The sequence below is a fragment of the Castor canadensis genome, chromosome 11, assembly GCF_047511655.1.
Source record: "Castor canadensis chromosome 11, mCasCan1.hap1v2, whole genome shotgun sequence".
NCBI lineage: Eukaryota > Metazoa > Chordata > Mammalia > Rodentia > Castoridae > Castor > Castor canadensis.
The window spans coordinates 25929170-25950782 of NC_133396.1; the positions used below are offsets into that span (position 1 = coordinate 25929170).

At 42.8% G+C, this 21613-nt stretch overlaps 1 protein-coding gene and 1 pseudogene across 3 annotated transcripts in view; one reads left to right on the plus strand and one right to left on the minus strand.

Annotated features, from left to right (window-relative positions):
* Window positions 1-21613, plus strand: part of B4galnt2 (beta-1,4-N-acetyl-galactosaminyltransferase 2 (SID blood group)) — a 32546-nt gene that overhangs the window by 1092 nt on the left and 9841 nt on the right. For all 3 annotated transcript variants that reach the window (XM_074045963.1, XM_074045961.1, XM_074045962.1), the window contains exons 2-4: window positions 8627-8827; window positions 9586-9723; window positions 14453-14559. In XM_074045963.1, coding sequence (XP_073902064.1) covers window positions 8627-8827; window positions 9586-9723; window positions 14453-14559 — 446 coding nt within the window. The remainder of the gene's footprint in view (window positions 1-8626; window positions 8828-9585; window positions 9724-14452; window positions 14560-21613) is intronic.
* On the minus strand, window positions 16479-17362 carry LOC141414004 (ribosome biogenesis protein WDR12 pseudogene; annotated as a pseudogene).

Here is a 21613-nt window from a genome sequence, read left to right on the forward strand (position 1 = left end):
GAGGAGGAGGAGAGGGAGAGGGGTGGAGGCGGATGGAAAGTAGAGTGCGTGTCTAGCATATGGTAGGTCTTGGGTTCAATCCCCGCAAATAATAAGCAAGCAAACAAAAAAACCTCTAGGACAATCAAGAAGTCATGTTGTGAAATTACAAAAGCATATGCCTCGGATGACATTTTACAAGCATTGAAAAGATGCGTGCCTTGACCAGAAGATGAGGGAAGGAGGGAAGGCAGACCTCATTTCTATTCTTGTCCCGGGCTCAGGGGTTCCTTCCGACGTTCCCTTCCCCCCAACATTCACCATGCTCCGCCCTTAATGAGTAAGAAGGAGGAAGTGGGGCTCAGGTTACAAGACTCAATCTAAATGAGACCAGTGAATTTAAAGATGGCAGATTCTTGGCAAATGATTTTTCCTTTGCCTATGAACAGCTGAACCTGTGAACGTCAAGATTTGTGGTTTTAATCCATATCATTTGATCTTCTTATATTTATTTCCACTACTGGCTGCTGGCTTGTGTGATTTTTGGGGAGTCAACATTTCTTTGGGTTTCTCACTTTGTACCTGTAAGAGTGTCTCAACCTAGGAGATGGTCCTAATACCGTGGCTAAACTCAGTACGTTTTAATTGATTGTGAAATTCATCTCATCTCATTCCCCTGTGGAGCATTTATTTATGGTGTAGGGCTGGGTTCTGGATTGTTCCAGCCCTGTTCCTAGCAGCACCGTTTGAACAAAATACAGCTGTTATCTCCACTTCACAGTGGGGGTGGGGAATCTGAGGGGGGGGACTGAAGGAGGAAGGAGGTTGTCCAAGGATCAAAGAGGAAGGAGCCGGTTGGAGTTCAGCTAATTGAGGCTATGGTTTTTGATTGTTTGGGACACTTTACTAGTGATACTTAACAAATGCTGGATGATCCTACTATGTGTCGGGCTCTGTTCTAAGTACTGGGAATACATCTGCCCTTGGCGTCTTGGCCAGCAGTGACTCAGTATGGATGACCTCAGTTCTTCCTGACTAACTTTCATTCCAGCCATGTCCTCCCCTACCCACCCCGCCCCACATTCCTTAATGAGCTCCTCAGATTAACTTCAAGGTAGCCATACACTTCTCTCTGAGTACTGCTTTACCTGTAGTTTTCACACCCCTCTCCTCTCTGGGACAGAATTGTGTTTGTAATAGTAATGAAATAAGCAGTAGTGATTACTATTTTCTCCTGTCCTTTTTTCGTTTTAAGACAATTAACAACTAAAAATAAATCACACTTTTTTTTTGCAACTAGATAATTTCAGAAAAATCACACTTTTTAAAAGATTTTCAGATTGGGTGAAATATTTTATGTATGAATTAAAATGATTAATGAAGGCTGAGGTTAGCTTGCCTAGTCTGCATGAGACCCTGGGTTCGTGCCCCAGACTAGCAAACAAACACAAAAGGAAAGGTTAGTGAAGTAAAATGATTAATTCATAGTTAACAAAGAAAATATGACACTTTCCAAGCAAGTTTTTATTTTCATGGTGCTACGGATGGACCCAAGGGTCTTGTGTGCTCATCTACTGAGCTACCATCCCAGCCCCCCAAAACAAAAACATCACACCTGACAGTTGGCTCTATTTTGCTATCTTAATTTTTGTTTGTTTGATTTTTTTTTTTTTACTTGAGACAGGGTCTTGCTATGTAGCCTAGTCTGGGGTCTCATACTCTCTATGGAGCTCAGGCTGCTCTCAACCTTGCAATCCTCCTGTCTCATGTTATTTTAAATGTTAAGCACTAATTAAAAACTCATTGGATGACAGAATTGTTGTAATCAAAGCTTGGATTCTTTGTCTTTAAAAGCATTGTGCTGCTAATGCTTGTTTTGCATTTGCTTCCACAGAGAAGTAACCACAAGGATTAGAGAGGAAAACTCCGCTCTAGTCCCACATGTTAGTGCGTTATTGTAATCCCGACAGTTGGGAATGAGTTTGAGGTCAATTTGCACTAAATAGTGAGACCAAACCAAACCACAACACAAAACAAGAAACTGTGCTCTACAGCAACTTGAATAGTCCTGCATGTTATAACTCCTGCATGTTACTGGAGTTTCAAGCTTATTTTAAGAAGGAAACCATGTAGCTAAGAGCCATATGGGTGCTTGGGACCCAGCTGCCTGACCATGAGTTCTTCAGATTAACTTCTTTGTCGAGTGGAATTTTTATTAAAGGATAAATCATAAGATGTGCTCATTTGGAGCTCATGTATATTGTTAAAACTTAACAGAAAGCAATTGGAACTTAAATCAGCATTTCCCAATCATTTTTGGACTCAAGACCCTTTGCAGTCCTGCGCCAGTGACTCACATCTGTAATCCTAGCTACTCAGGAGGCAGAGATCAGAAGTATTGGTTGGAAACCAGCCCAGGCAAATAGTTCGAGAGACCCTATCTCCAAAATGCTAACCACAAAAAGGGCTGGCAGAGCGGCTCAAGGTGTAGGCCCCGAGTTCAAAACCCAGTACAGCAAAAACAAAAAACGCTTTGCACGCTTTGCACGTAGAAATTATTAAAGACTTGAAAGAGCCTTTGTTTCTTTTCTTTCTTTTTTTTGCTGGAGACTGTACTTCCTCCTCTGCTGGGTCTCCACAGCAACTGGCAGCACAGCTGCCATCCCCTGAGCAAATCATCTAAGAATGCCACCAAGATAATGTCTTTTATTCGCTAGTATCAGAAATGATACGTTAAGTACGTGTTGATCACCAAAGACAGTGTGGAAAGGGTTCCACAAAGGCGTGACCATCTGGGTGCAGAGACCTTTGGGAGCCACCTTGGGAACTGGCTAATGTAGGACTTTTGCATCTTCTCCCCCCCCACACTATCTTGGTAACCCTCTGACACACCTTCAAACAGATGTGTGTGTGTGTGTGTGTCCCGTGTTTGGTTTGGCCTGTGCTCCAGCTGGTCTGGCTGCCATCGGTGGGTAGATCCATCCTCATTGCCTACGTTGCTGTGATGGGTGCTAGATGGTCGTTTTTGTTGGTGTCGGAAGTTCCAAGAGACAATTATTGGACTTTCTAGCAAAAAAGTGATGGTCAATTTTAATTTAGTTGAAAATAAAGGTGACATTATTTGTGCGCCTAGTATGGTGAAACAATAATTATTAGATAATGATATTAAAAATATGTATGATTTGAATGGGCTTTTGTTACTTTCAGCCAAAAATTCCTGACTAAAATATCCAAACGCCGTGTATTTGGAACATTTTTGCCCACTATCTCACCAAACCTTTGTGGTTATTAATTTAATAAGCATAAATGCTACTTCAAAGTTATTTTTAATTTAAATATTTCAAACTTACAAGTTGAAGACAAATGTTTTTCTGTGTGTTCAGCTACTATTTATACTTACTCTTGGTTCAATCATTTCTCCATAGTTCATGCTCATTTATTGGTTAATATCTCGATTTTATCATTAGTTTTTTTCATTAGTAAATTAGGATGGTTAAATGTTCCCTCCCTCCCTCCCTTCCTTCCTTTCTTCCTTCCTTTCTCTCTCTCTCTCTCTCTCTCTCTCTCTCTCTCTCTCTCTCTCTCGTGCTAGGGATCAAGCCCAGGCCCTTGCACATGCTAGGCAAGTGCTCTACCACTGAGCTACATCTCAGCTCTACTCTCACATTCCTTAGGAATAATTTCAATCATCCAATATTACCACTTTTACTTCAGTTTTTTGTTTTTTTTTTTACAGTACTCGGATCAAACTAAGGTACTCCAGCAAGTGGTCGACCATTTGCCCCAGTCTTTTTACTGTATCAGTTTGTTTTTGAGATAGCGTCTTGCTTAACCTTTTGCCTGGTCTGACCTCAAATTTTGATCTTCCTGTCTCTACCTCCTAAGTAGCTGGAATTGCAGGTGTAAATAGCTGGGATTATGGGTGTGTACCACCACATCTGGCTCAGAATTGCTTTTTACTATGTAAATTTTTTTTTTTTAAGTTTTGCAGGACACCGGTGGCTCATGTCTATAATCCTAGCTACTCAGGAGACAGAGATCAGGATGATCATGGTTCAAAACCAGCACTGGGCACATAGTTTGTGAGACCCTATCTTGAAAATACTCATCACAAAAAAGGGCTGGCAAGGTGGTGTAAGCAGTAAGAACACCTGCCTAGCAAGCATGAGGTCCTGAGTTCAAAGCCCAGTGCCACAAAAAAAAAAAAGTTTTGATGCATAGTTATATTTCAGTCTCTCCCATTACAGGTGTTTCTGTGCTGTCAAAATAAATATCAAGTACTCAGAAATGAATACTTACTGAAGCAGAAGGAAAATATTGGCTAACTGGTTTGTGTTGTGTGCACAGAGACAGGATGACATTAATATGACTGTCCTGGGCAGGAACAAAAGGAAGCACTGTCCACATAGTCAGGCTCCAGCTGCCTTCCAGTGTCTGCTCAGTCCCAGGACAAACTCAGTCCATGGGGCAGGACTGCTTGAAGTTAAGCAGCCCTACCTCATCTGGCCTGAAGGGACACACAATGCCAATGGAGGACATGGATGGCTGTTTCATTTCCTTATTTTGATATTGGCTTTATGATTCATTGTGGACCTTCTTCTAACTTCTTATTCTTCTTGTGGAATTTTTTTTTCTTTTTATGGTGCTGAAGTTTGAACTCAGGGCCTATACCTTGAGTCACTCCACCAGCCCTATTTTTGTGATGGGATTTTATAGGGTCTCATGAACTATTTGCTTGGGCTGGCTTGGAACTGCAATCCTCCTGATCTCTGCCTCCTGAGTAGCTAGGATTACAGGTATGAGCCACTAGCCTGTAATCTTTCTTTTGTTTCTTTTTTTCTTTTTTGTGGATCTGAGGTTTGAACACAGGGCTTTGCGCTCACAAAGCAGGAGCTCTACCTCTTGAGCCACACTTCCTATCCATTTTGCTTTGGTTACTTTGGAAATGAGGTCTTTCGAACTATTTGCCTGGGCTGAACTTTAACCTCAATCCTCCGTATCTCAGCCTCCCAAGTAACTAGGTTTACAGGTGTGAGCCATTGGTCACCAGAGTGATGGACACATGCAATTTTAATTACTTTAGCCAATCCTGACTGAAGCACATAGCAGTGCAGTTCTAACAATGTAGAACATTTATAAAAATCTGATAAAAATTGGATATTTATTAGTAATCAATCACAACAGTTCCTGTTGATGACTATCAGAAAGTGCTGTCCCTGCTGGAACCAGATTTGGTAAATCAGAAGTCCAAGAATTTGACTAATGAACTAAAGATCTTGGTTTCTTCTTCTTCTTGATTAGTTTAAACATACCTATTTGTACTAAGTACCATTTTAGAAAAATTCAGCCAGGTGCCAGTGACTTAATGCCTGTAATCCTAGCTACTCAAGAGGCAGAGATCAGAGGATCGAGGTTCAAAATATAGAGATGCAAATTTACCCTATATTAGTCTATACATTCAAAATACTAACTACATGGATGAAACTCCAACAGGATTTTGTCATTTGTGAAATAACTCTGATAGTAACACATGAGAATAACCAGGAAAATATTACCAATGAGAGGGATGGATGGCTGGACTTTCAGGCTGTGCTGCTATTTGTTTTTGTTGTTGTTGTTTTTTCATGGGACTAAGGTTTGAACTCAGGACTTCACACTTGACTTAATGTTCTACCACTTGAGCCACACCTCCGGTCCATTTTGCTCTGGTTATTTTGGAGATGGGATCTCAACAACAGTCTGTCCAGGTTGACCTCAAACCTTGATCCTCCCAATCTTAGCCTCTCAAGTAGCTGGGATTATAGACATGAGCCACTGGTGCCTGTCTTAGGTTGTACTGCTATTAAAGAACAAAATTACTTAAAAGATACAGTGATAAAAAGCATGGTATTGATTAAAGAATAAACAAATAAGTACATGGAACAAACCAAAGCCAAGAAATACTTGAGTATACATAGAAATTTTATGGACAATTTTCACTATCTTTGTTATATATTTCTAATACATCTGAATTTTCTTCTTTTTTTTTTTTTTGTGGTACTGGGGTTGAACTCAGGGCGTCACACTTGCTGGGCAGGTGCTCTACCACTTCAGCTACTCTACCAGCCCTTTTTTGTGATGAGTTAAACTTTGTCATTTGTTAAATGACAGAATTAATGTTTGATCACTGAAAAAAAAAAAAGGAAAAGAGAGAGTATAGGAATATATTGATTGAAAAATTCCTTTTCATTTTCCTAATCCTTAGTGTTGACTGCAATTAACAACTTGAGGTATTTAATTTCTGGTATGACTATATTCTTCTTTAAATGTACATGGGTAATGGTATAATAACCCAATAAAATTTCTTAGGAGGAACTATAGCCACACCATCCCAGACAGTATAAAAATATGATCGAACTAGTACCAAAGCACCTCACACTTTTGTTAATTACATAGTAAAACAAAACATCACCACAGGCTGGGCCCTTGGCACTGAGAAGATATGACCCACCCAAATGTGTGGGACCTTGGGCAAGACTTTTTTTTTGGCAGTACTGGGATTTGGACTGTGGCCTTGCACTTTCTGGGTAGGTTCTCTACACTTGAGTCCCCCAGTCCTCTACACTTGATGCCCCCAGTCCTTACAAGGTTGTCACTGGGGACTCAGCTCTGGAGCAGGAAGGAGTCTGCACCATCCCCAGAGGAGACAGGCTGCTCTAGGAACAGAGACAGAGACGAGCTTTTATTGGTTTGCTGGGACAGGCTAAGTGTTGAGCTCAAAGGATTACAAGTACTTAAGCAGCCCCTGCAAGACCATGCATGGGGTGGGAGTAGGAAAAAAAATCACATACCATGCCTCTAGTCTAAGGGTAACAGGCCACGAGTCCAGGAGTTTATTTGCCTTCTATCCACCTGTGGTGATCCTTTAACTGCTCAGATGATCACGTGTCTGAATATTAAGGAGTACAGATCACAAGACATACAATGTCTTAGAGTAGCTACTCAGTTCATTACTAGAAAGTTGGGGCTTCTTTTCCTCCAGGAGAGGGTGGAAAAAACTGGAGTGTGACTCAGGTGGTGGAGTGCTTGCCCAGGCCTTAAATTCAATCCCCAGTAAGAGTTGGAGATGTGGCTCAGTGGTAGAGCACTTGCCTGGTAAGCATGGGGTCCTGAGTTCAATCCCCGTCACTGCAAAAAAAAAAGAGGGTTGAAAGGAAAAGGAAGGAATTTACCCATCAAACAAAATAAACGATGGTGGTAGACAACTTCCAATGGGTATTTTTAAAATTATAGGGTGGCCCTGTGTGGAGAAGTGCACACCTGTTATTCCAGCACTTGGGAGGCTGAGGCAAGAGGATCATGAGTTCAAGTCCAGCCTGGGCTACATAATAAGACCAGTCACAAAAAAAAAAAAAAAAAACAAGCCCAGTGACAGTGCCTCACACCTATCATCCCAGCTACTCAGGAGGCAGAGATCAGGAGGATCTAGGATTAAAGCCAGTCTGGGTAAAAAGTTCAAGAGACCCTATCTCGAAAATACTCAAAACAGGGCTGGCAGAGTGACTCAAGTGGTAGAGCACCTGCCTAGCAAGTGTGAGGCCCTGAGTTCAAACCCAGGTACAAAAAAAAAGTTTAGAAATTTTATGGTTTAAATTTGTTTTAGCTATAGTAACAAAGTATCACTATCTTTAAAAATATTTACTATATAAAGGGCATATTCTACGTGTTCTGCATGAGGCAGCTATAGTTTACTAAAATTATTTAACTGAGCCCTCCCTTTCTTTCTCAGGCTCTCCCTATTAAGTTACACACCAAAACGTAAGCATTAGCTGTAAGCCTTTTTGGTCTGGAGACATTAAAGACGTGTTTCCACATGTGGCAGGAATTTGAACTCAGGGCAGTTTTTTTTCTTTTTTTTTGTCAGTCTAGGGTTTGAACTCAGGGCCTTATGCTTCTGAAACAGGCACTCTACCACTTGATCCATTCCGCCAGCCAGAAATTTTTTCTTTAATCCCTGACACCTTATCTCCCTACTGGTTGAAGCAAAACAACACATGCTGCCACTTCACCCAAAAGTGTTTTCACTCTGCCCCTTTGCGATGGTTCAATGGATCATTAGTAAAAGGCAACACTGAGTACTTCTCTCCCCTCCCCCATGTGTAGTAAGTTCCACTATTTTTTCATTTACAGTTCATGATTGCTATATCTGGTAAGTCATGTGTGTGATCATTAGAAATAGTTTCTTTAAAATTCAGTTTAATGCTTTTTTTTCTTTTTTTGGCGGCTCTGGGGTTTGAACTCAAGGCCTCACTCTCGCTTGCTAGGCAGGTGCTCTACCCCTTGAGCCACACCTCCAGCCCAGTTTAATGCTTTTTCCCCTAAAATTCAACTAAACTGACATTTTCTTAAAATAATTTTTTGGGGAAGTGTTTGCCCATCCTTTCATTTGTGGTTTTCATAGTACCTTAGCTGCAACTTAAATCTTTTCTTCTCTCTTTATCAGAAATTAATTCTGGTGATTGGGATAAGATACAGGTTTAACTTACATTCTCCTCAACCCCCACGGTACTTACTGCACTATTGTCATACACACCTCATAACCAAGCCACTTATTTTGGAATCAAGAAAAAAGATTTTAACAGCCTTTGTTTGTTTGTGTCTTTGCCAGGTTCACATTCCTGTGGCTTCTCAAGATGGCTGTCTTGATCTTAGCACTTGCCATTATTTTATTTATGTTCAGAAGTGTGTCCATCCAAGCAGAGTTCAGCACCTTCAAGCCAGAGCTTCCTCAGCCAGCTGGGAATGCCCCGATGCTGAAACTTCTCCCAGAGGAGCATCTCAGGGACCTCTTTAGCTACAGCGGGATCTGGTGAGACACAGAGCGCTCGCTCTCACCACAGTCCTTGCTCGTCCTGTGGTGACCTAGGCCCCACCCGTGCCCTTTTGCAGAAAGTTCTCTGCCTTCCTAAAGCTGTACAGATTCCCACCCAGGTGAAGAAACAGAAAGGGGTCTGGCCAATGGGCACGGTCTCTGTTCTCTATAGTACCCTGCAAAATCCCTTGTGATCAAGACCTCAGGGAAGATGCTGACTTCCTGTCTTCTGCCCTTCTTTTTTAGCGGGGCCAGGATTCCACTGACATTCCAGTGGACTGTCAAGAGGGGGAAGTCAGCACTGATGGCTCACACCTATAATCCTAGCTACTTGGGAGGCTGAGATTGGGAGGATCATGGTTCAAGGCCAGCCTGGCCAAATAGTTCAAGAGACCCTATCTATGAAATAACAAGACCAAAATGGACTGGAGGTATGGCTCAAGTGGCAGAGTGCCTACTTTGCAAGCACGAAGCCCTGAGTTTATTCCCCAGCCCCACCAAAAAAAAAAAAAAAAAAAAAGAGAGAGAGAGAGAGAAAGAGTGAGAGGGAATATTTAGCCCTTCTCCTCTTTTTCTCCCCCTCCCTCCCTATGTCTCTGTGAGGGGCAATGGCAGGGGGATTCCAGAGTCTCAACCCAATTAGGACACCTGAGTGTATGGGAAAGGACATTTTCAGGGTGAATGACACACTGGATTAGCCTTGCCCAGCAGTCCACACTCCCAATCCATGTTTACAGTTCTTTTGCTTGTTTCAGGCTCTTCCCTAAAAATCAGTGCACGTGTGACGCCACCCAACAGCAAGGAAGATATGACTTTCAGAGTGCTTACCCCAAGAGTGACCTCCCAGCGGTGAACGCGAGAAGACAGGCTGAGTTTGAACACTTTCAAAGGAGGTACTGCAGGCCCATGGGGGTTCTCGGGTCCCCAGGGAGAGCAAACGCCCTCTCTCTATGTCCTGAGGAAGTGAGGTGTCCTAAGAAAAAAGGCAGGACCTCCTCCTCTTCAGAGGCTTTGGGGAGGAATTACTGGGGATAAACCAGGACAGGCAATTGAGATTATAGTCCTCAAATGAAGTTATAGAACTTTGCATGCATAAAATGTTTCATAGCAACAAAAAAAGAAGGACTGGGACTTGGCTCAAGTGGTAGAACATCTGCCTAGCAAGCTTGAGGCCGAGTTCAAACCTCAGTATGGCCAAAAAAAAAAGATGATAGTTGAAACTAGAAACTAGTTAGTGTGATATTGGTGGCATAGCCTCCATGCGTGACAGGCCATGACGGGAGGTGACTTTGCACTGTTCATTAAGTTCCGCTATTTTTTCATTTGTATGTTGAGGACATACTATCCAGCTGCCAGGTGCAAGAAGTATATCACTTTGTTTAAGTGTAGCCCAGACTGACCTTGAATTTGTGATCCTCCCTGCTCCATCCTTACCAGAGTGCATCACAATGACTGGAACTGTTCCTTTTTAGTTACAAGGGGTGTAAACACTCAGGGTGTTTCAGCCAAGATTATTAGTTGAAGGAGGAAATGGATTCTGGTTCGCTTCTATCAGAGGAGATCTGGCGCGTTCAGGGTGGTGTGGCCTTACGCTGGTTTGCCATTATCAAAAGCGAATATGTTGGAAGGACCCTGGAGCTTCACTGAATCCACAGGTAGTAGGTTGGCCAGGCTGGGAAACTGGACAAGAACCAAGGGGGCTCTGAAGTTTCGGACAGGCCCAGAGCCATCTGGTACCCATGTCATCTGCATACACTGTCCCGAAGTCACTGCCTCAGTACTCCACTGCTTGAGCCTGAGTCATGAGTGAAAAGTAAGGGAAACAGTGAGTCAGATCCCTTGGGTTTGCACTGTGGAGTGAGCCATGACTCTCAAAGGTATGTACAGATGGAGGTCTCCATGGGAGAGAGATGTGGGTGCCAATAGGAAGGGAGTGTTGAAAGCCTCACACCAGTGGAATGTGCAGGTGACTCTGCCATGGATTTGAACCTGGCACACCTGGCTGTTTGAGAGGCAAGTCCTGAATCCAGGTCCTGCAGCCTCCACCTTCTGCTAGATGACTTGGGCAAGCTACTTCACCTCCTATGTGAAATGATAATGACTTGCTAGATGGAAAGGGCTTAAAACTGTGTCAGCTTTGTAGTTGTCCTGACAAATATGTATCATCACCTTCATTGTGATCATCCCATGCTCAGTGAGATTGCAGGACAGTCGAGGAGATAAGAAAAGTATATAGGTGACCAGAAATCATTGCAATAAGCTCCCAGCCCAAGCAGAACCTGGCTTCTCATGCTGCCCTCTGTCAGGACCATCTGCTGTCCTGGTTACTCTCTGTCACCGTTCAGAGAGTTTTCTGTAACCAGACACTCAAAGCACCCGGCACAGTGACTGACACAAAGAAAGGCTCCAGAAATGTGTGTCAAACAAATGAATGGTGTGAGGGGAGGCACAGAGGACATGTTTATGGAAGAAGATGGCTTTTGTCTCTGCCCTGGGTACTGTGGGGACTGATGGAGAAAGAAATCAGGCATGATATGCAAATTTCAGGAGGCACATAGTAGGAGGAGGTGGTCAGGGAAATAGGTTTGCAGAGTTGGAGGGAGTAAAAGATGGGGAGGGGTCAGAGGACAGAAGCAGTGACTGTAGGCAGAAGTTACCAGAAGGAATGGATTCCAAGTTTCTGGCCACATCTTCACCTGCCCCTCCTTCCTCTGGGAAATGTTCCTTGCTCTTGGGTTATACCAGGCAAGAAAGGTATGAACAAAAGCCAACAGAGCCCAGTAATAATGACCTGTGTACTGGACCTCCCACCAGTGAGGATGCGTTGAGTGGATGTTGTGTGAGTGTTGTGCCTGGAGGCAGGGGCACTGTGGTTTGTGATGTCTGCCAGTTTTCACCATAGCTGATCTCAAGTGACCACCAGGATGTCACCGAACATGGAGTTAGGAAGAGACACCTAGTAGGTCACCATTATATGACATCTCTACCGTCAGCAAGAGTAGATGGAAATCACCTCAGAAACAGGGATTATTGTGAAGTGTTCAAGAGGTGATGAGCTTTGAGTGCTACTACCATGTTCTCGTTACAAGATACATAATCTTAGGAGGACATAATTTATTGACTGATTGTGGTGCTAGGGATCAAACTCGGGGCCTCATGCATGCTAAGCAAGTGCTCTGCCACTGAGCTGCATCCCCACCCCAGTGGCATGTTTTAAAGAGTTAGGAAGGGCTGGAACTAGGGCTCAAGTGGTAGAATGCCTACCTAAGCAAGCACAGGCCCTTAGTTTAACCCTCAGTACCACCAAAGGAAAAGTAAACAATTAAGTATACATCTTACTCATTCCTTGTAAGTGCTGTATAGCTATGAATATTAACATATACATTTTATTAAGCCACTTTCCTATTGATGGTATTTAGATTGTATAAAAAATTTCATTATGCTGGGTGCCAGTGTCTCATGCCTGTAATCCTAGGTTCTTGGAAGGCTGAGACTGGGAGGATTGAGATTCAAGATCTGTTCAGATAGTTTGAGAGATTTCCATCTCCAAAAATAAATAGAGAAAAATGGACTGGAGGTGTGACTTTGTAAGCAAAAAGACCTGAGTTCAAACCCCAGTCCTACACCCTCCCCTCCAAAAAGCTTCCTTACACTTACATTACTTATATTACTATACGGTTATATTTATATTCTTTTGTTTTTTCATTAAGACAAATGGTGCTGTTGGGGCTAGAAGCATGGCTTAAGTGACAGAATGCTTGCCTAGCAAGCATGAGGTCCTGAGTTCAAACTTCAGAATCACCAAAAAAAAAAAAAGACATACATCAAAATAAACACCTTTATTTTATCCTTTACACATGCAAGCATTTCTCCTTGTACTTAGCATCTGACCTGCTAGCTCACACCTTATGACTTCTTTTCCTCTTTAAAATCCTGATTTTTTTTTTTTACTTTTAATGGCTACTCCAGATTGTCCTCTAGAGTGCTTGTATTAATTCACACTTGCACATAGCGTTAGTAAGCATAGAACCTTATGCCCCCTACCTAGCCTGCACTTTCATCATCAAATTTTATTATCACTTTAGCTATTTTTTTTTTGCCTTTTTTGTTTTGTTTTGTTTTTTTGGTGGTACTTGGGTTTGAACTCAGGGCCTCACACTTGCTAGGCTGTTGCTCTACCACTTAAGCCACTCCACCAGCCTTACCACCAAATTTAAAACATTTAATGAGGGCTGGAAATATAGTACTTAGGGGTGGAGTGCTTACCTAGCATGCATGAGGTCCTGGGTTCAATCCCTAGTGCCACAAGCAAAACAAATGAGAAAAACTTTAATGAGAAAATTATTTATTTATTTACTTACTTATTTGCAGTGCTGGGGGTCAAATCCCAAGCCCCAGCATGCTGTACCACTGAGCTACATCCCCAGGTCTCGTTATTTTTTTTTTCTTTTTCTTTTTTTTTCCTCATTATTTTTAAATTCACATTTCCCTAATTTGATATCAAAGCCAAGCATGTTTATTGCTATTTGTATTGCTTTTTCTGTTCATTGCCTGTTTGTCATCTTTTCCATTTTAAAAAAACCTTTCTTTTGGCAGTACTGGAGTTTGAACTCAGGGCCTCATGCTTGCAAGGAAGGCAGTCTTACCACTTGAACCACTCCACCAGCCCATTTGCAAGATAGGGTCTCAAGAACTATTTGCCTGGTCTGGCCTTAAATCATTAGCCTCCTGATCTCTGCCTCCTGAGTAACTAGGATTACAGGTGTAATCCACCGGTGCCTGGCTTCATTTAAAATTTTTGACTTTTCTCATATTCCCACAAATATTTGCTATGGTTGTCCGATCATTTTCCAAGGTAATTTAAGTGGTGTGTCTGGATCACTAGAGCTCCAGTTCAACTATGTTACCTTACTTCCTTAAAGAATCCATCTCCCTGGATTGCCCTTGATTAAAGGTTAACGACAACAAAATAAAGACTGGGTTTGCTCTACAAATATTGATGCATGAACCTTCTCCCTACAAAGTTTCTTGTGATATAGTTTCTTTTTTAGTTTAGTATTAGGCCCTTCAGGAATGGACCAGTTTTTCTTCCTGTGGGTGACAGTGTATTGAATAACAATGGCTTTATACCTTGGCTACCAGGAAGTTCAGTTGTGACTTTGGTCAGCTGGCCTTTATTGTCTGACCATTTCATTTATTCTTTTTTTTTTTTTGGTGACTTTGGGATTTGAACTCAGGACCTCATGCTTGCTAGGCGGGCATTCTTACCACTTGAACTATGAGTCACTCCACCATCCACCAGCCCCTCCTTTTTTATCCCCCTGGTGGGACTGGGGTTTGAACTCAGGGCTTCATACTTGCAAGGCAGGTGCTCTACCACTTTAGCCACACCTTCAGTTCATCTTGCTCTGGTTATTTTGGAGATGGGGGTCTCTTGAACTATTTGCTCGGGCTGGCCTCAAACTGCAGTCTTCCCAATCTCAGCCTCCCAAGTAGCTAGGAGGCGTGAGCCAGTGCCTGACCTTTTATCGTTTCTTGCTGACAGTGACTTTGACTTCTCAACATGGGCAGGGGAAGGGTCTGTGCACTCAGGGCAGAGGCTCACTTTGCCATCTCTTGCAGAGAAGGACTGCCCCACCCACCACCCCTGCTGGCTCAGCCCAACCTCCCCTTCGGGTACCCAGTCCATGGAGTAGAGGTGATGCCCTATCACACAATCCTCATCCCAGGTAGGTACATCTGTGTCCTCAGAGGCTGCAGACAACAGAGGAAGCGAAGGAAACAGACATTCATTGGGTACCTGCTGTGTACTTAGCACAATGTGAGAGGGTTGGTGGGATTTTAGGGAATGTCAGTCCCCTGTCTCCACAGCTGGAAATCTCCGTTAGAAGATGAGCCCTCCCTGGGGCTCCGAGGTAACACAGAAGAGGACAGAAATCTGTGTGTCTCTAAGAATTTTATGGCGTAGTTGGCTTTTTGAGGTCCTCCAGCATCCTGGGCACATGGAAAGCGAGGCTATCTTTAACCAATAAAAGCTGGGTGTGCTGGTGCATGCCTGTCATCATCTCAGCTATGCAGAACATGTGGATAAATGAGAGGATCACAGTCCAAGGCTGGTGGTGTGGCTCAAGTGGTAGAGTGCCTGTCTCTCAAGCAGGCCCTGGGTTCAATCCTGCCAAGAAAGAAAGAAAGAAAGAAAGAGTCTTTAAGATCAAATTATTATTTACTTTCATGTCCCCACATGAGAAGTGATAGGTGGATATTTGTAGGAATACAATTTATTTTTTGTTTTATTTTTCAGTTGCATCGGGGTTTGAACTTAGGACTTTGTGCTTACAAAACAGGCTCTCTACCACTTGAGCCACACCTCCAGTCCATTTTGCTCTGACTGTTTTGGAGATTGGGGTCTTGTGAATGGTTTGCCCAGGCTGACCTCAAACCATGGGTTGGAGGTATGGCTCAAGTGGTAGAGTGCCTGCTTTGCAAGCATGAAGCCCTGAGTTCAAACCTCAGTCTCACCAAAAAAAAAAAAAACTATATATAGGAATAATTTTTCAGGGCTGGAGGTGTGACTCTCAAGCAATTCAGTGCTCTCAAGCAGGCAAGTTTGCAAGTGTGAAGCCCTGAGTTCAGATCCCAGTCCCACCAAAAATAACAATAATAATAATAATAATAATAATAATAATAATTAGTGCTGATGGAGAGGCTCAAGAGGTACAGTGCCTGCCTAGCTCAAACTAACAAGTGTGAGAATGTGAGTTCAAACCCCAGTACCAACAAAACAAAAACGTGATCCTCCTGATCTCAGCCTCCTAAATAGCTAGGATTACAGGCATAAGCCACAGGTGCCCAGCTATTTTTATAATTACTTATTTATTTACTTATTATTTTTGACAGTGCTGGGGTTTGAACTCAGGGTCTAACCTTGAGCCACTCCACCAGCCCTTTTTTGTGAAGGGTTTTTTGAGATATGCCTGGGGCTGGCTTTGAACTGCAATCCTGATCTCTGCCTCCTGAGTAGCTAGGATTACAGACATGAGCCATCAGTGCCCGGCTTATTTTATTTTTTGATGGTACTGGGGTTTGAACTCAAGACTTCACACTTGCTAAGCAGGTACTTTACCACTTTAGCCACTCCATCAATTCTATTTTTTAATTTGTTTGGTGGTACTGAGGTTTGAACTCAGGATCTCACACTTGCTGTCTTTCAATTGAACCACTCCTCCAGCCCTTTTTGCTTTGATTTATTTTTCAGATAGTGTCTCCCACTTTTGCCTGGGGCCAGCTTCAGATTGTAATCCTCCTTCCTCCTCCTCCTCTTCTTGATAGTTTGGGAGCCCCGACATGTGCCACCAACAGCCACCCAGGAGTACAATGTATTGTGTGCCCCTCACTCAGGAGAAGTCCTGTCTGTCTGGTCTACACTTAGAACCTTGTCTTCAGGAGCCACCAGATCAGAGAGGAACTTTACAACTTCTGGTGTCCCAAACTTGACAGTGTTCTCTAAAGAACCTAAAATCAGCTGCTGTTCACAGATAGGGCACCCCTTTTCCTTTTGATTTTGGTTTTGGTGGTACTGGAGTTTGAACTCATGGCCTCACACTTGTGATACAGGCACTCTACCATTTGAGACACAGCTCCAGCCCAGCTATCCCTTTCCTGATGTGACATATGTGAAGTTAAGGAACAGTGAGTCCAAAGAACCATCTTCAGTTGGAGTATCCCACAGTCTGATTGCTTCCAGATGCCAACTGTTTGCCAAGTGGAGAATAAGAAATACAATAACATTTTATTTCTCATCAAAGTTGACTTAAGACCACCTGTTCCCATTGTGCAGTCCCAAGACACACGCAGTGCTGAAAGAATGGCTTCCGCGTGCTAGAGAGGGTCACCCTGCAAGTCCTTGTTAGGCTCAACTGCTGAGTTTTCTGTTTCTTTCTTGGACCATTGGTGGGTTCCTCTAGTTCATCATTTTCACCCATAGACCACATCTTTAGCATCCTATCCCAGGAGCCACTACAACATGTAGCTCCTGAGCTATCCACGCCTCCAGCATGACCTCTGCCCATGGTAGGACTTTGGCTTTGCTGCTCTCCCAACCCACAGAAGCACAGACAACTTGGTCTTTTTTCACCCAAGTCACATCTTTTCCAATGTCTGTATGTCCTCTGATTGTCACTGGCTTTCCTTCCAAAGACCAGATCTGAGCAGTCTTATCATAAGCATGAGTCAAGTCCATTCCTCTGCCCCCTTTCATTGGACTGAGCCAGTCATTGTGGAGCACGCTTTGCCTTGGCCAGGCACGGGGTGCTGCTCCATGTATTCTCAGCGCACAACCTCCAGTTCACTGAGTTTGACCAAGGGCAGTCACAGAAACTGGCCCTTGGTTAGGAAATCAAACTCCACATATTTGTGGAACTCCTTTTTAGCCTCCAGAAATTTACTGATGTTACTAAGGTCAGTGACATAGAGTGCAGGGACTGAGAAAGGAGTGTTCACGTACTGCGTGTTTCTTGTTTGTAGGAAGCCCATCTGCAGGTGCACCAGGGTGGGGAGCACACACAAGACTCGTCCACAAAAACGTATGGGTTAGTAGTCAGAGAACGGGAGCTTTTTCTTGTTTCTTAAGACTACAAAAAGAGGTAATTCAAAGTTACACTGCGTAGCTGGGTACAGGGGCTCATGCCTATAATCCTAGCTACTCAGGAGGTAGACAATAGGAGGATGTGGTTTGAAGCCAGACCCTGGCAAATTGTTCATGAGACCCTATCTTGAAAATACCCAACACAAAGAAGTGCTGGTGGAGTGGCTCAAGTGGTAGACCATCTGTTCAAACCCCAGTACTACCCAAAAAAATTAGTCAAAATGAGCCAGATGCAATATTTCAGGCTTGTAAACCTAGCTACTTGGTAGGCAGAGATTAAAGGATGGTGGTTCAAGGACAGCCCTGGCAAAAAATTATTGAGACCCTATCTCAAAGTATGAGCCAGGTGAGGTGGTACACACTTGTGAACCCAGCTACTCAGGAGGCAGAGGTAGGAGGATCACTGTCTGAGACTGACCATGAGTGCAAAGCCCTGAGTTCAAACCTCATTACTGCCAAAATAAATAAATAAATGACCAAAATGGTAAATTTTATGTTTATTTTACCACAGTAGAAAAAAATTAACTGCCCCAAATGGAAACAAAAAAAAAAATTTTTTTTTTGTGGTATTGGGGTTTGAACTCAAGGCCTCACACTGGCTAGGCAGGCACTTGAGACATGCCCCAGCCTTTTTTGCTTTAGTTATTTTTTTTGTCCAGGGCCAGCCTTGGACCACAATTCTCCTGCCTATTGTGTCCCAAGAAGCCGGGATTACAGATGTGCACCATGACACCTGACCATGGAAAATATTTTTTTTAATGAAAACATTATCAAGTTTTAGGGTACAGTTGAGTGGTAGAGCACTTGCCTTGCATGTGCAAAGCCCTAGGTTCAATCTCCAAAAAAAAAATATATATATATATATATAGTTACCTCACAGGAAGGTTGTAAGTGTGAAGTCAGCTTAAAAAGAAGGATGGCAACATTGTAAACGCTATATATGACAACCCTACAGCCAGCATTGTACTTAACGGAGAACAACTGAAACCATCCCCTCCAAAATCAGGAACCAGACAAGGATGCCCTATCTCCACTCCTATTCCACATAGTACTGGAACTCCTAGCCAGAGCAATTAGGCAAGAAGAAGGAATAAAAGGAATACAAATAGGTAAAGAAACTGTCAAAATATCCCTATTTGCAGACGACATGATCCTATACCTTAAAGACCCAAAAAACTCTACTCAGAAGCTTCTAGACATCATCAATAGTTATAGCAAGGTAGCAGGATATAAAATCAACATAGAAAAATCATTAGCATTTCTATACACAAACAATGAGCAAACAGAAAAAGAATGTATGAAAACAATTCCATTTACAATAGCCTCAAAAAAAATCAAATACCTAGGTGTAAACCTAACAAAAGATGTGAAAGACCTCTACAAGGAAAACTATACACTTCTGAAGAAAGAGATTGAGGAAGACTATAGAAAGTGGAGAGATCTCCCATGCTCATGGATTGGTAGAATCAACATAGTAAAAATGTCGATACTCCCAAAAGTAATCTACATGTTTAATGCAATTCCCATCAAAATTCCAATGACATTCATTAAAGAGATTGAAAAATCTACTGTGAAATTTATATGGAAACACAAGAGGCCACGAATAGCCAAGGCAATACTCAGTCAAAAGAACAATGCAGGAGGTATCACAATACCTGACTTCAAACTATATTACAAAGCAATAACAATAAAAACAGCATGGTACTGGCACAAAAACAGACATGAAGACCAGTGGAACAGAATAGAAGATCCAGATATGAAGCCACACAACTATAAGCAACTTATCTTTGACAAAGGAGCTAAAAATATACGATGGAGAAATAGCAGCCTCTTCAACAAAAACTGCTGGGAAAACTGGTTAGCAGTCTGCAAAAAACTGAAACTAGATCCATGTATATCACCCTATACCAGATTAACTCAAAATGGATCAAGGATCTTAATATCAGACCCCAAACTCTTAAGTTGATACAAGAAAGAGTAGGAAATACTCTGGAGTTAGTAGGTATAGGTAAGAACTTTCTCAATGAAACCCCAGCAGCACAGCAACTAAGAGATAGCATAGATAAATGGGACCTCATAAAACTAAAAAGCTTCTGTTCATCAAAAGAAATGGTCTCTAAACTGAAGAGAACACCCACAGAGTGGGAGAAAATATTTGCCAATTATACATCAGACAAAGGACTGATAACCAGAATATACAGGGAACTTAAAAAACTAAATTCTCCCAAAACTAATGAACCAATAAAGAAATGGGCATGTGAACTAAACAGAACTTTCTCAAAAGAAGAAATTCAAATGGCCAGAAAACACATGAAAAATTGCTCACCATCTCTAGCAATAAAGGAAATGCAAATTAAAACCATGCTAAGATTCCACCTCACCCCTGTTAGAATAGCCATCATCAGCAACACCACCAACAACAGGTGTTGGCGAGGATGCGGGGAAAAAAGAACCCTCTTACACTGTTGGTGGGAATGTAGACTAGTGCAACCACTCTGGAAAAAAATTTGGAGGCTACTTAAAAAGCTGGACATCGATCTACCATTTGATCCAGCAATACCACTCTTGGGGATATACCCAAAAGACTGTTACTCCAGAGGCACCTGCACATCCATGTTTATTGCGGCACTATTCACAATAGCCAAGTTATGGAAACAGCCAAGATGCCCCAGCACTGACGAATGGATTAAGAAAATGTGGTATCTATACACAATGGAATTTTATGCAGCCATGAAGAAGAACGAAATGTTATCATTCGCTGGTAAATGGATGGAATTGGAGAACATCATTCTGAGTGAGGTTAGCCTGGCTCAAAAGACCAAAAATCGTATGTTCTCCCTCATATGTGGACATTAGATCAAGGGCAAACACAGCAAGGGGATTGGACTATGAGCACATGATAAAAGCGAGAGCACACAAGGGAGGGGTGAGGATAGGTAAGACACCTAAAAAACTAGCTAGCATTTGTTGCCCTTAATGCAGAGAAACTAAAGCAGATACCTTAAAGCAACTGAGGCCAATAGGAAAAGGGGACCAGGAACTAGAGAAAAGGTTAGATCAAAAAGAATTAACCTAGAAGGTAACACACATGCACAGGAAATCAATGTGAGTCAATGCCCTGTATAGCTATCCTTATCTCAACCAGCAAAAACTCTTGTTCCTTCCTATTATTGCTTATACTCTCTCTACAACAAAATTAGAAATAAGGGCAAAATAGTTTCTGCTGGGTATTGGGGGGGGGAGAGGGAGGGGGCGGAGTGGGTGGTAAGGGAGGGGGTGGGGGCAGTGGGGAGAAATGAACCAATCCTTGTATGCACATATGAATAATAAAAGAAAAATGAAAAAAAAAAAAAGAAGAAGGATGGCAAGCACAGAAAGGAGGTAAGCAGATTAAGCAGGTGCAGGGGCTGAGGCCTGGCCCCACTTCCCCTCCACTTTATCCCACCTGGGAGGGCTCAGCCACAGCTCTGGCACCTCCTGTTTGCTGTGTGAGTCTGGGTAATTTGGTGTTGCAGCTGGAGGGGGTCAGCTGGCTCTAGGAGACATGCTGGACTTCAAGTATCATTGCCACCCAGTTCATACTTGCAGCTTTTTTGTGGGGCTCACCGTTGGGGACTGTTTACCTCTAGATCCCAAGAGCCCACAGCACAAGAGGAGTTCACTGGATGGCCCAGAGTGCATCCCACTAGCTCTGCATGGGGGAGACGTGTGTACTCACAGGCCCATGCCTCTGGTCTCTTCTGGTAATGTTGCCGTTGGCTTTGAGAAGGATATGATGCTGAACTAGAGGGATGTGTAAAACCTCACTGAAGAGGGGAGTTTTCTTGTTTGCTGTTTTGGTGGTAATGGGGTTTGAACTCAAGGTCTTGCACTTACTAGACATGCATTCCACCACTTGAGCCACTCCACCAGACTTTTTATTAATTTATTTTGGTGGTATTGGGGTTTGAACTCAGGGGTTTGAGCCACTCCACCAGCCCTTTTTTGTGATGGGTTTTTTTCAAGATAGGATCTCACAAACTATTTGTCCTGGCTGGCTTCTCTGCCTCCTGAGTTGCTAGGATTACAGGCGTGAGGCACCAGTGCCCAGCCTCCATTTTGACTATTTTTAACTGGCATTAAGTATCTTCACATTATTG